The sequence below is a fragment of the Malania oleifera genome, chromosome 2 (genome assembly GCF_029873635.1).
Source record: "Malania oleifera isolate guangnan ecotype guangnan chromosome 2, ASM2987363v1, whole genome shotgun sequence".
NCBI lineage: Eukaryota > Viridiplantae > Streptophyta > Magnoliopsida > Santalales > Ximeniaceae > Malania > Malania oleifera.
Window position 1 is genome coordinate 9,741,117 of NC_080418.1, and position 14,369 is coordinate 9,755,485.

General features: G+C 34.3%; 2 protein-coding genes across 3 annotated transcripts; one reads left to right on the forward strand and one right to left on the reverse strand.

Moving 5' to 3' along the window:
• Positions 1-5,764: 5,764 nt before the first annotated feature.
• Positions 5,765-8,984, forward strand: LOC131147610 (ras-related protein Rab2BV). Its single transcript, XM_058097110.1, has 2 exons — positions 5,765-6,231; positions 8,102-8,984. Exons 1-2 carry the CDS (start codon positions 6,067-6,069, stop codon positions 8,585-8,587), a joined length of 651 nt encoding a protein of 216 aa, XP_057953093.1. The 5' UTR covers positions 5,765-6,066; the 3' UTR covers positions 8,588-8,984.
• A 777-nt stretch (positions 8,985-9,761) lies between these two features.
• Positions 9,762-14,135, reverse strand: LOC131147611 (metal tolerance protein B). Of its 2 annotated transcripts, none has more exons than XM_058097112.1 (2): positions 13,817-14,135; positions 9,762-10,924 (listed from the first exon to the last, which is right to left on the reverse strand). In XM_058097112.1, exon 2 carries the CDS (start codon positions 10,922-10,924, stop codon positions 9,800-9,802), a length of 1,125 nt encoding a protein of 374 aa, XP_057953095.1. In that variant the 5' UTR covers positions 13,817-14,135; the 3' UTR covers positions 9,762-9,799. The 2 variants fall into 2 exon arrangements, with proteins under 2 accessions (XP_057953095.1, XP_057953094.1); XM_058097111.1 differs by having other exon boundaries at positions 13,742-14,135.
• Between the last annotated feature and the right edge of the window lie 234 nt (positions 14,136-14,369).

Sequence of the window (14,369 nt, forward strand, 5' to 3'; positions counted from 1 at the left end):
ATTTAAATATCAGGGTTCTTCGATGAAATCGCTGCCTCGTCGATGAAATCCCTGAAGACTTCGTCAACGAAGACACCAATTCGTCGATGAAGCCTCTCGGATCAAAGGTCTTTATAAGGAGATTTTTGGCTTGCTTCATTGCTAAGTTTTGGAAAAGCTCTCTCTCTCTCTCTCTCTCTCTCCTTGATTGCTTCGCTGTTTGTCACCGAAATCTTAAATCCAAAGTTACTGCGAGGATCAGTGAAGGATTCTCTACATTTCTAGTGGATCGGAAGTTCGTTTTGAGCGTTTTCGGGTTTCGGGCTAAAATCGAGGTAAGACTTGATTTTCATTTCTGATTTAGTATATGCGTAGTAGTATGGATTGTAAGCATGTATTGTACTGTGGTTTGTAGGTTTTGAAGTCTTGTTTCATAGTTTTGAGGGCCATAGAGTTCGTAATTGGAATTTGGGTTAAGGTAAGGGGATTTTGTTTATATTAGTTCATTTTCGAAATCAGGATCGGTAAGCTTGTAGGCTACAATCGTATGTATGTTTTGACTACTTATTTGGGGAAATTTATCGGGTAAAAATGCGGGATTTTTGGGTTACAGTTTTTCGAGAAAATTGGGGATTTCGAGCATCATCTCTATTTTGTTTGGAAATCTGTTGGTTGTGTTAAAACTGTATTATTGAGGTGACCGTAATCCATATTTGCATAAACTGTATACTTGAAATTGTAAATGATATGATTTGTCGTAAACCAAATAAGTGTGGTATGTATGGATGTATGTATTTGTTCTAAGTATTTGTAAAATAGCCATGTGGCGGCTAATTACCATGCGCTAAATGCATAGGGACGTGAGTTCCAAAAATGATTCCAGGTTTTGTGAAATCAGCTAATGGCGACTAATTACCGTACACCGAAACAGCTATGTGACGGCTAATTACCATACGTTGTGCCAAGGATCAGTTAACTACCGTAGGCAAGAGTGTCCGACTCTATATTCGAGGGTGTGAAATATCACCAGTCTAATTCTGGCTGGTCACCGAAGTGGTGTGAACTGCTACATCGTATGAAGCAATGGATTTACTGTGGGCCTAGGTCATCGCAGCGTAGTTTTGCATATGGCAATGTAATCGGGGTGAGACTAGGTGACCTTGTGTAGTTGCATATGTAGCAATGGATTCACTATTAGGCCTGAGTCGTATATCTTCGTAGTTGCATGTGTAGTAATGTAATCGCTGTGAGACTAGGTGACCTTGTGTAGTTGCGTATGAGGCAATGAATTTACCATTGGGCCTTGATCATCGCGGCGTAGTTACGTATGTAGCAATGTAATCGCTGTGAGACGAGGTAACCTGGTATAGTTACGAACTAGTGTGACGACACTGACCATATGTATGTATGTATGTACGTATGTCTGTATGCATGTATGTTGGGTATCTTATGAACCGGAATGGTTTTGTGAAAATACTGGAATTGTATGAAATTATACGAATTGTTTCAAACTGTATCGTATGTATAGTGTTATGAAGTATGTAAAACGACACTGGTATGCCACATACTGATATAAACTGTTTTCTTCCTTACTGAGAGGTGTCTCACCTCGAATGTACATACAATATTTTCAGGGCCTTCAGGTAGCGGTAAGTAGCATCCTAGCGTCGGGAAGCAAGGGGTGTCATAGCTACTGCTAGTACCTTTTAGGTACAAGTTTTGGTATCCAGGTTGTCGTGATGGTTTTTGTAGACACCTGGGGTATATTTGTATTATGGGAATATTTATCCTAGCTTGTGTAGACTCTGGTATGATGCTGTTATTGTAGAAAAGATCGTATTCCACTGCGTATTATAGATGAGTAGGGATGATTGTGTGTATGTATGTGGGCATCCGTTTACCCCACGGGGTCGGACCCCTTTTATGTATTGTATCATGTATGTTTAAATTGATACAGAGACACTTGGGACCCACCTGTGGGTTCGGGGTGTGACAAAAATTATTTGATTATTTGTTGTATTCCCGATGTATGGTCGGAAGAGGGAGACTAGACTTATGAATAATCCCGGATTGGTTTAGACCCGGTTAAGAGAACTAGGTGTACCATCCTAGTAAGGTATTGTAAACTGTGTTGCTCCACCTGTGAAGTAAGCAACTAGTGAAATCATTGAGTTGTGGCTTAAGACGGGGACGTAGGTATCATTGGTTGAACCCCGATAACATTTCTGGTGTCTGCTTTTATTTTCTGCAATTTAAATTTCAACACTTGAATGTTTGCATTTATTTGTTTAAATATTTGATTGAGTTTATGATTGTATAGAAAAACCCTAGGTTTGTGCAATACTGCTACTGGATTTGAATTGACCTAGGAAGATAATTTTAAATACCCAATTCACCACCTCACTTGGGAATATACCAATTCCAACAATATGTATCTGGCGCATTCCATGAAGACACATGAGTAAAAAGATTGAAGACATTTGTTCTTATTGTAAAATGCATTTTGTTTTATATTTTGGGTCTCAATATTTGCATATCATGCATGATAAGAATTAAATGCTCAAGACCATAATTTGACCTTAGGGATCACCTTAGAATGACCATAGGAACCATCACTCATATAACCTAAAATGTCTTATGCTTAATTAGACTGGGTTGATGAAACACTGAGATCAAAACAGGACTTAAATGCATATTTTTAGTGGTCTCGGTTGACTGAACCCAAAGCTATATAAAGGCTTTGGTCGATCGAACTGAAGTCAACACTTTGGCTTTGCTCGGTCGACCATCACAAAATGAACGTGACACTTAGGATCGACCGAATCCCCACGTTCCTAACACCCCGTACACTCGGTCAACCAAATTTGTTAATTCATTTGGCTACGGTCAACTGAACCTGTGAAGATGGTCAACCAAACCTGTCTTGGTCAACCTAACCTCGAAGGGTTCGAAAATCTCCTTGAGATAGTCGACCATATTTCCGGTTCAAAATTGAATTTGTCTACTGAACTCAGCAATACAATCGACCGAACCTTAAATATGGTCGACCGAAACTCTCTGGTTGATAATATTTTTACCATAGTAAATTAGGGTTAATTTTCATTAAACTCAATTAAACTTTTTTCGAAAATCCCCATTGTGTTCCCAACGGTTATATTTTCCCCCAACTCTATATATACCCTCTCATTTGTCATAATTAGTAAGTGATTAGCATATAGATTAGCAAAAAATTTTCTAAAAATTTATTGTGCTTTTTTTCATTCTCCTATTTTTTGCAAAGCATATTGCAAAAATCTCCTTCGGATACTCATTTAAATTACATATCTTCGAGAGAGATTATTTTTGTGGGTATTAATTTATTCTCTTTGTAAACTAACAACTCTCCCATACTTGCATTTGTTGATTGTTGATTTTGGAGAGTAGTTTAAAGTTTTTCCCATAGTATTTTACTTATAAATATTATATTGGGAAAAACTCTTCATTAGCTTAAGAACTTGCATCCTTATTGCGAGTTTCATAAGCTTGCTTTGTGTTTTGATAAAATCATTTTTGGCAAACTTAAACTCTAATATCCATTGTGCTTGATATTTGAAAAATATTTTTAAGATATCTGCTTAGGGTTTTTGAGATGCTTTGAATATTCATATTACAAATACATTATCTTGAAATCAAAGGTCTCACTCTCACATATACATATTGACACACATATTGTTGAGAGTTAACACATTGGTTAACAAAATCTCACTTGAGCTTAAATCCTTATTATCTGTGAGTGCATATTCATTTGAGCTATATAGTGGTATATATCTGCTTATGTTAGAAGCATTTGAATTGTACGCAAATTTCATATTCATTGATTGTATTTTAGGCATGGCCTGAGAGGGTATTGATATAACTCGTAAGGGTCGGTAGAGTTTTCTCCGCCCCTTATTGAGAGTTTGTAAAGGTTGAGGTCAGCCTTGGTATAATTTGACTTGGTTGTAACCAGTGCCGCTCCACCCGTTAAGTGAGCAATAGTGATAATCTTTCGATTTGCGAGCTAAGGCGAGAATGTAAGCATATTTGTCGAACCCCGATAACATATTTAGTGTCACTTTTACTTTCCTTAATTTATATTATGTTTTGTGCTTAGTTTAATTTCCTTACTGAATATACTACATATCTAGTTGATACATTATTGTTTTTGGTTAAGAGATACTAAAATTGCTTTGCATGTATGGAAAATTAACAAATATATCATCTCTGCAATTTTATACATATTTAGACTGCCCCTAGGTTGTGTAATACCGTTGTTGGATTAGTTGAACTTAGGAATAAATTTTTTAAATCTCAAATTCACCCTCCTTTTTGGATTGCACAAAAGTCAACAAGATTAATTACTAAGAATACTTTATTTTTTTATTTTTTATTTTTTAAAAATATAAAAATGTCAACTTATTTTTTTTACTTTTCAATTTTATATTAAAAATGTGAAAATAAAGAATTTTTTTAGTTATGAAAAATAAATTTCTTTTCTAATTTTTAGTTTTCCAATTTGTTACAGTAATTATTTTTTACTTAAAAAAAACATATGAGAATCCATAAATCCAGAAAAAAAAAAAAATCTACTTTTCTATACAAATTTTTAAAAATTAAAAAATAAGCTAACATTTTTAAAATTTCTTGAAAATTTTAATATGCTAAAAAACTATTTCCTATAAGTGAATAATGTAACAAATGTTATTTTGTTTTGTTTCGTTATTAATGAAATGGTTGTTTGGTTTGCATAATGGAATGATTAAGAGTATAATGAAAAACATGCAATTTTGTTGATTAGTGAATTCTAAACTTTACATGGACTTTGGCAAAAGACACGAAAGTTCTTTGATATTTTAAAAACCTTATAAACTTTTAGTTTTTTCTTAATTTTTAATCATATAAAAATAAATTTTTATTTTTAAAATCAAATAATTTAAAAAATGTATTCATTAAACCATACAACCCGTTAAGTTATGAAACATAGTTTTCCTTTTATAAAAAAATAAAAATAAATAAAGATAAATAATTTTTCATTTTTACAATATTTACATAATATAAATAAATAACAATAAACAGTTTTGATACCATTTTCTTAAGAAAATAATTTTAATTTTTTATTTTTAATTCTTTAAGTAATTATAAAAATGATATCTTGTTTTTCAATTCTTTAAAATTTATATGAAAAAGTTAGAAAATATATTTTCATTTTCTTTTTTATAGATTTATAATTCTTACTTTACATATGAAAACATGGAATTCAAATTTAAGACTTTAATTATAAAATTTGTTCTAAATTTACATAAATAAATTTAGGATTTTTAATTTTGTCTTTTTGTGTTACTTTAAAATCTAAAAATAAAAATAAAAAAATTATTTTGCACATTTAAATAAATTTTTTATTTTTTATCTTTTAATATTTAAAACTAAATTAAATTTTTATAATTTTTTTTAAAATTAAAATTTTAAAAATAAATAATATTTTTCATGGCTAAACGGCATCAACCGCTCCAACTAAATTATTCCAAAATTTGGTTGAACAATTTTGTACGATTAAATTTGTAATTTCATCTCCATAGTTTAACATATCCACGTGCCTTAGATTTAATAAATAATAAATACTCATTACCAAAAAAACCTAACTTCGCCAACTTTATTATGGCGAGAAAATATAACGGGTGTGCGCCCCGACGCACCGCGCGCACTGTAGCACTATCCCTCCTTCATTAATTTTATTTCAAAAAAAAAATCTATATATAAACTGTCAAGAATGGACCGTTCCAGAGCCTCCTCGTCGGTTTTTTCGTTTCGTTATTTTCTCATTTCATTGCCTGGGGAGACCGAAGCGGTGCTTCTCCTCGACCATGAGTCCTCTCCGTTCTCATCGGTGCCACTGAAATCCACATAGCACCGCCGTCCTGATCTCCGTCGATCCCTCCCCCGCCTCCGACTAGGTTGCGTTCCGAAGCGCGCCAAATCGATCCGTTTTCGCTCGTTCTGGTTCGTGCGTCTCCGGATCTGAATCTGGCTTTGGATCTGGTAGCTCCGGGAGAGTAGCGGCGAACGGCAGCCATGGCGCACAGAGTAGATCACGAGTACGATTATCTCTTCAAGATCGTGTTGATCGGAGACTCAGGCGTCGGGAAATCGAACATTCTCTCGAGGTTTACCAGAAACGAGTTCTGCTTGGAATCCAAGTCCACCATCGGAGTTGAATTCGCCACGAGAACGCTTCAGGTTATTTGATAATAAGTTTTCTATATTCTTATATGCTTTTTCTATTCTGGTGCTGGTTCTGTGTGGTTGAGGCATTTTTGTGATCGATCCATTTGGCTTTTCGATATTCGTGGTTTTCAAAACAATAAATAAATAAATAAAATACTCGTGGTTTATTGATTTGGTGCTGATTATTTCATGGTATTTATAATGATATATATGCTCGTATTCTTGATAAGAAGAAAACATGGAAGGAATATATAGATTTTAGGAGGGGCTCTGGGATGTAGTTCTGGTGCTATTATGAATCTTGCCAATCAGTAGATTGTTTTGATTTTGAGAATTTTCATGTGTGAGATTTCTGGAGACTCTGTTATGACAAAACTAAGCTAAATAGACTTGACATCCTGGGCAATAGGCATGAAGAGATTGCACTCCGTTTTTTTGTGCATTCTAGTTTTGATAGACCAACGGATCTGATTTTTTTCCCCCCATCAATTTATGAGTATTATTTAAAGTTATGGAAATAAACATTGTTCTCCAATGTGGATCTTCAGCCCATTTCAGCAAAATTGAGGTCTTTTAGGTTATGATTATTTTTCATTATGGACACGCATAGTCTAGCTAGGAGACTGACACAAGTTGTTGGACTGGGACAGGCACATTCCCAAGAGCTGTGCATTTTTTGTTTGGGTTTGTGTATTATGTGCGAAGAGAATAAGATACTGAACAAAATAATTATTTAAAGGAAAAGGCCAAAAACCACCCATTTGGCAGCCCATTTAAATTAAATAGAGGTGATGATAAAAGTGTTGGTAGCATATAAACAAGCGTATTGTGTGGGCGAGTTTTGAATATGGTAGACATGTCCTAGACCATACATCTGTGGTGCAGGAGAGAGAGAGAGAGAGGGAGAGGAATGGATTACAGCTACACGCCAACTGTTCCTTACACATACATACAAAATACTTATTTACAAAGCATAGACACACACTATATTAGACAGGATATGTGCTCAATTCGTTGACTCGTGATATCATAAAAAAATTTTAACATGAGATGACAAGGACATGAGGATTTAAAAATATGAAAAATTTGTGTCTATTATCAAAATAAAAAATTATCAATAAACCATACAACAAAGCCACGCCTATGACCATTTAAAGGAAGGAAACCATCCATCATCATTACACGGTTCCTAGCAAGTGAGAAAGCATCTTCAATTCAGTCCTACAACTCTTCATTGATCAATGTAAGTTACGAGTTCATTTGATTTAGGGAAAATACCTTTCTAAAACATAAGAAATCTCCCAAATTTTGATAATATTATTACATGCAGATTAAATGTTTATGTATCTCTTTTAATGATGATGTTGTGTCTTGCAAGTCTAGCACACTCTAGATTTATTTACCATGTTCAACATGTGTCTCAAAATAATTACAAAAAATTTCAAAAGAAGGTGAGATGGGCAGCCAATGAACATTGACTTATGCATTCAAGTTACTGCATTTTATTGTTAGGCAAGAGGGACTGCTCTATCAGGATTTACAAGGTTTGAATTGGCATAAATTTGTCAATATTCCCCCCATTTATGCTATGTAATCTGTGCAAGCAAAAACAATTTTTTGGTTTGAAATATTTGGGATCTTCGGTTGTTCCCCCCTTGAGCTGGAAATGAAGTTCAAGGTCCAAAAAACTCAACTGCTGTTGCAAACCAAAACCAGCTTATGTGTTCAATAATTGGAACCAACTGATATACACTTTTTCAAAAATTGGAATGAGCATAATGAAAATGGTAAAATCAATGAATTATACAAAAAATAAATATTGATTCATGTCATCAATGCAATGATCTTTTTATTTTAAACCAAATTTGATAAATTGATACAGGTAGATGGAAAGACAGTGAAGGCACAGATATGGGATACAGCTGGTCAGGAACGGTACCGAGCTATCACCAGTGCTTACTATAGAGGAGCTGTTGGTGCATTGCTAGTCTATGACATAACAAAAAAGCAAACATTTGACAATGTCCAGAGATGGCTTCGTGAATTGAGAGACCATGCAGACTCAAACATTGTCATCATGATGGCGGGAAACAAGTCAGACCTGAATCATCTCAGAGCTGTCCTGGAGGAGGATGGTCAGGCGTTGGCTGAAAGAGAGGGACTTTCATTTCTCGAGACATCGGCATTGGAAGCACTGAACATCGAGAAGGCATTCCAAACAATATTGACGGAGATTTATCATATCATAAGCAAGAAGGCATTGGCAGCTCAGGAAGCAGCTGGGACAACTGCAGCTCCTGGTCAAGGAACCACAATCAATGTCTCCGATTCTTCAGCGATGAACAAGAAAAGCTGCTGTTCTGCTTAAGATGACATTTGAAAAGAAGATTTGCTTGTAACCCGAGTCCTTTAATATATTTTTTTTTTGTTTTAAAATATTTTTGAGTGAAGTAGATTTGTAGAATACTTCATGGAGTCGTGATGAGAAGAAAGCTTATGAAAGTAAAAGAGGGAATTATTGGTAGTGTAGGAAGAAAGATCAGCTCTTTTTTATGCTTCACCATTAGTTGTTGCCGTAGAAAGGAACTGACTGATACAGTGTGTGGGTGTGGGCGTGGGGGTGGGGGTGGGATTGAGCCATCTCATTTGGGTGAGAAAGATATTGCGGGGAAGAGAGGCAGGTTTTTTTTTAGTGTAGTTTTCCTTATGGCTGGCTTTGTTGAGTACTTCTAACTTTGGTAATAAAAGCTCTTCGTATTGTGATATTTTGAGTATTGAAATCTCTTTTTGGTATTAAAATTTTAAAAGCTTTTCATTTCTTTTCTTCTATTTTTCCCTTACACCAGTTGGAACTTAGAAAATATTTAGAAAATAAAAGAAAAATGTGGAGATTTGTTTTTCCATGTTTGATTATTAAAGAAAGTGAGAAAAAGAATAACAAGTATTAGAGAGAGTACACTGGAAATTTATTTATTTTTTATTATTTTTCTTTCCTTTCCTGCAACAAGATCCTTGATTCAAAGTGGCCATTAGGCTTTGTTTGAGTTAAGGATTGTTTGAGAAAAAGAAAAGAAATAAGAAAATTCATTTTTTGTTGTATTTTCTCTCTATATCCAAAGAACATGAAAAATAATTTTTTTCTATATGATTAAAAATTAAGAGAAGTCAAATATTAATGATGAGAAATATTAATTTTACATTCATTTGTTGTATAATTTATTTTCTTTCTTTCTTTAACAATCAAATGCAAAAAAAAATAAATAAATAAACAAATTACCTTAATATTTTCATTCCCTTTTTTAACATTTTCTACGTTCCAAATGAACCTTTATAGTTTTATTATCCTTGCAATCTATCTTGCAATGTGAGTGGCATGACCTTTCCTTTAGAACCATGTTATGCATGCTTATGTAGGGTCACATTGCTTACATGGCATAATTTGCGCTGAACCAGCCTTACTACCACAGTCATCTAATATGTAGAATGACACCCAAAACAGAGAGAGAGAGAGAGAGAGAGAGAGAGAGAGAGAGAGAAGAGGTGGGGGTGATATGATAAAATTGAACTATGATTTCTGTAATTACTCCTGTTCAACTTGTATAGTTACATGATGAATTCTGTATGTTTTTTCACAGTAATCCCTAATCTTGTGAAGAATTTCATTTGATTTCACTCCAGGCTCAGCTACTATATGGCATACCAACACTATTTTCCCAGTGGTTATGGACCAAACATGCAGATCAAGAACAGCATTAACTCCTTCAATACACCTTAGGCCTTTCTCGAGCATCACAGGATCAATCTCACTTGGAGTCCTCTCCGTTAATATACCAAATATGTCTCTAAGCATAGATATCGTAGTGCTTAAAACAAAAACAGAAAAGATGAGGGTGCATATCAGATCGACAGCCAACCAGTTCGGTTTCGCCCATATAATGCCTCCAGCTATCATCACCCCGATGGATTGAATAAGATCGGCCATGGCATGAAGGTAAGGTCCTTGGAGATTTATGTTCAATGTATTGCTCTCTTTCAGAGAACTTGAGACAAGACCGGTGCTCTCTTCTGCGGTTGCTGCACATTCTGCCTCCTTCTCATGGTCATGATCTTCGTGCAAGCAGGCATGACCATGATGAATGTGATTGTGGCCGAGCCACGTGATCATGATTAAGTTGATCAAAAACCCAAATGCTGCCACTGCAAACATGATCTTCCCATTCACCATTGCCATTTCGTGAAGTATTCTGTTAATCGCTTCGTAGATCAAGATTCCTGAAATCAGCCAAATGAGAAGTACAGATGTAAGGGCTCCCAAAACCTCAAGACGATCAAATCCAAAGGACTGACGTGATGTCGGTTTCCAACTTGAAGCCCATATGGTGAAAAGAGAAATGGAGACACTGGCAACATCACTGAGCAAGTGGAGAGCATCTGTTAGAACCGCAAGGCTGTTGGCTTTCATGCCTCCAATAATCTCCACTGTCATGAAAATCAGATACAAAACGATAAGCCCAGAAAGTTTTGTGGCTGACTTTGATCGTTGTTCTGACTCTAAAACATTACTTTCTAGATTTGAGAAGGCACAAAAACGAGGGCTAGACAGTTGTTGGGGAGTAGAAAGTATATTAATTTGTTCAGAGGTTTTCAGCATCTCAATTTCTTGCTTGTGTTCTGTTGTCAAAATAGATATGTCCTGATGTTCCATCTGCATGAACTATTGATGGTGAAGACTTACAAATCTAACTTCATTGCAAGAAATCAATCAAATCATGTGGAATGTAACAAGGAGATTCAATTATACGAGCTGGCATGATCCTTATATAGATAACAATTGAGCCATGTGTCTTCTCTGACCTCTAAATGGCCAATCCTAATTTACAGTGTTTTTTAATTGAAATTTTAGTTAAATTTATGAGGACCAATTAGATATCCTACTTTCAATTTTAAAATTTGTAAATTTTTTTTATTTTGAATGAGAGGTCCACATAATTTTAATTTTTTACCAATCATTCTTCCTGATTCTGACTTGGTAATATTTCTTTGGAAAGAAAAGGAGGCACATTTATTATGTTTTTAAAAAGGGAACCTCATAGATTATCAGTATTTTTTTTTCTGTCATACTTTCATTTTTGGAAACATAGATATGCATATTTATGATAATTTTAAAAGAGAGACATCTTTTTTCTCCTGATATTTGAAAGAATGCAAACATATTTATTTTAATTTCAAAACCTTTTCTTTTGGAAAAAAATGATCATGTATTTTTAAATTTCAAATGCTAGCAATTACTTTTTTGAAAAGTGCTTATACATGTAGACAGATTACATAGTGATAAAAAACACAAAAAATATTTCTCATAATTAAAATTAATATTTTATCCACTAAAACTATACATTTTTTACATTGAACCAAATCTTATTAAGAACACTGTGCAAAACATCACATTAAAATCTAAACAGTAAAACACAGTCAGTAAATATTTCTACCTAAACTGTGGAACAAAACAGACTACAAAATGCCTCAACAAAAACACCCAACTACTCATAAATAATTTATGAATTGAAAAAAATACAAAAAAATCACATCAATGCTACAAGGGTAGTATCCCATAAAACTTCTATTTAAGAATTGATGGGCAACTTTTTAATGCGTTTTGCATTGCACAAAAGTTTATTAATTTTTTTTAGACAATAGAAATCCTTAAGTGTAGGTGAATTACAATACCCGTGCGATGGGCTCGTTGCTTTTAATGCAAAAAGGTTAGCTGTATCTGTTAAAACCCACTTATATTGAAGAATCAGAAGGAAACTAGTATGCTCATAGCAAAAAATTAGGATTTCAAGATGCTAGGCTACCTCCTCTTTTTAAGACGTAGATGTGTTGTATACACATATATGAGAACAAACAACAGTTGGCTAATATCAACAGAACGAATTTTAAAAATGGAACAAAATACTGTAGTAGATAATTTGCTAACAGATGAGAGACAGATATGACTGACTAGAGACTTAAATAGAAGGGAATTGACCAATAAGAGCCAAAGAAAGTTGTTTTAGAATAATGAAGTTTTGAACGAAGTGGTAAATTTGAAGATAAGATGAAAGGGAACCAGGGAAAAAAAAATCATATCACATCAAGTGATCCAAAACTGTGAATAGATGGACAATTCTGCGAGGTTGGGCTAAGAAAGAACTACAATCAGGATAACTAAATATGTGTTATTTTCTCAATGGTCCCCTCTAGTGTTGTAACTATAATCAAGATGATTAAAATTAATTACGCATTCATAATCACAATGTTTTCCTCTAGTTAAATGCATACTGACATATAAGCATAGAAAGTTTGAATGAATAGGTCAAATCATATCATCCATAATAACCCAAGAGTCTAAAATTCAAAATCCCCGGGTCTATGCATTGCATGCGACGAACCATTTCAGATGGCTTTCCCTGTTCTCTCTTGGTCTATGCTAATTCTTGCTTTTCATTGATTCTACCTTTTTTCTTTTAATAAGATCTGTTGTTCTTGGATATTAGCATCCCCATTTTGACCATGCTCATTTTATAGATGTAGAGGTATTTGAACACTTAAACAACTTTTATTATAAAGCATTATTGGCCATGTGACCATTAAATTTAGACTTTAAATATATAGGTATTCAATGATCAAACAACAATAAAGCACTTTCTCAGTTCATCAAGCCTGCTCTATTGCCATGGCCAACAAGCTCTTCAATCACCCCTCTCTAATGGAGATTGATACATGATGATGACAATGATAGATTTTTGGCGTGCAATGACCAATTAATGTTTTCCCTTGTTTTAAAAGATTGTGATACACAATCCAACTCGTTCAGTCTTTATCTTTCTTACTTCCCACACAATATGGCCAATGGATTGACATTTATAATTAAAGAAAATAGTTTACAGAAACTTGGCATCGTGAAAAATCAGCATTTCCAAACTCAGACACGACTAGCTCATGGATCACCCGCACTTCGACCGTCCAACCCCGTTACCCAATATTGAGTCAACCCACTAAAAGATGGAAAAAGACTAGAAAACACGATTTGTTACTAAGTATACACACACAAAGGAAATTTAACCAGGTGAAACCAATGGCAAGCCTTTGTTAAATCTCCCCCCTTTTTTCAATAAATAATTTCTACTATTTTATTGGCAACTTAAGTACTCCAAAGACTAATATAAACATCCTATCCAATTCATGTCAGAGAACACGGGGTAAGTCGCAGTCATAGGCATATATGCATCCTAAACAACCCTAGGTTATACTCTTTACTCAAAGTAACAAATGAGGGTTCAAACATGGTTACATGCACAAATTAAGACTTGAATATGTATACATCCGAGAACATAAAATGGAGCAACACAGGATCTTGCATAATTTTCATTTATTCTGGAATGGGAACACCAAAAAAATAAATAAAAAATCCGCTTACAAATCACAAACTACAAACAGAATCACCATGTACATACAATGAGAGAACAAATAGGAAATTTACCATCTTCTCTCCTCGTCAACCGATGATGCTTCTACAAAATTATACATACAGGAGGACAGGTTTTGAGATTGGTACCTGGCCCTCAACCCAAAAGAGAGCGATACGATACAGCAGAAGCGCCAATGGCCTAGATTATATCAGCGAACGCGAACGAAACATTTAGCCGGGAATCAGCGAACAATGGGAAGCTTCAAGAGAGTCTTCAAGGGGATTTGGAGAAGATTTCCTCATCAGCAGGGGAAAATGGTTAGTGGGTAAACATTTTTTGGCGAAACGGGAAAGTGATCATCCGGCAATGGATCAAGCGCAGAAGGGCATCACCCATTATAGCCTCTGAGGAGGGCAAACGAACAGGGGAATGAATGCGGATGGCGGACTTACTAATAAATCTTCTTTCTCGGTATGTACTCATCAGTAAATCCCTACTATTAATTAAAGAATATAAACGAACAGATTATGAATTATACTTAATTTATTTTTGTTATTGATTTCAAGCTATTTGTAAAAAAATTAAAAATTATACTTGATTTCAAGTTATTTTTTGAATTAAATAGTTCATTTTTTACATAATATTTAATTTTTAAAAGCAACAATGTGAATTTAAAACGTCATTAAAATAAAAATCCAT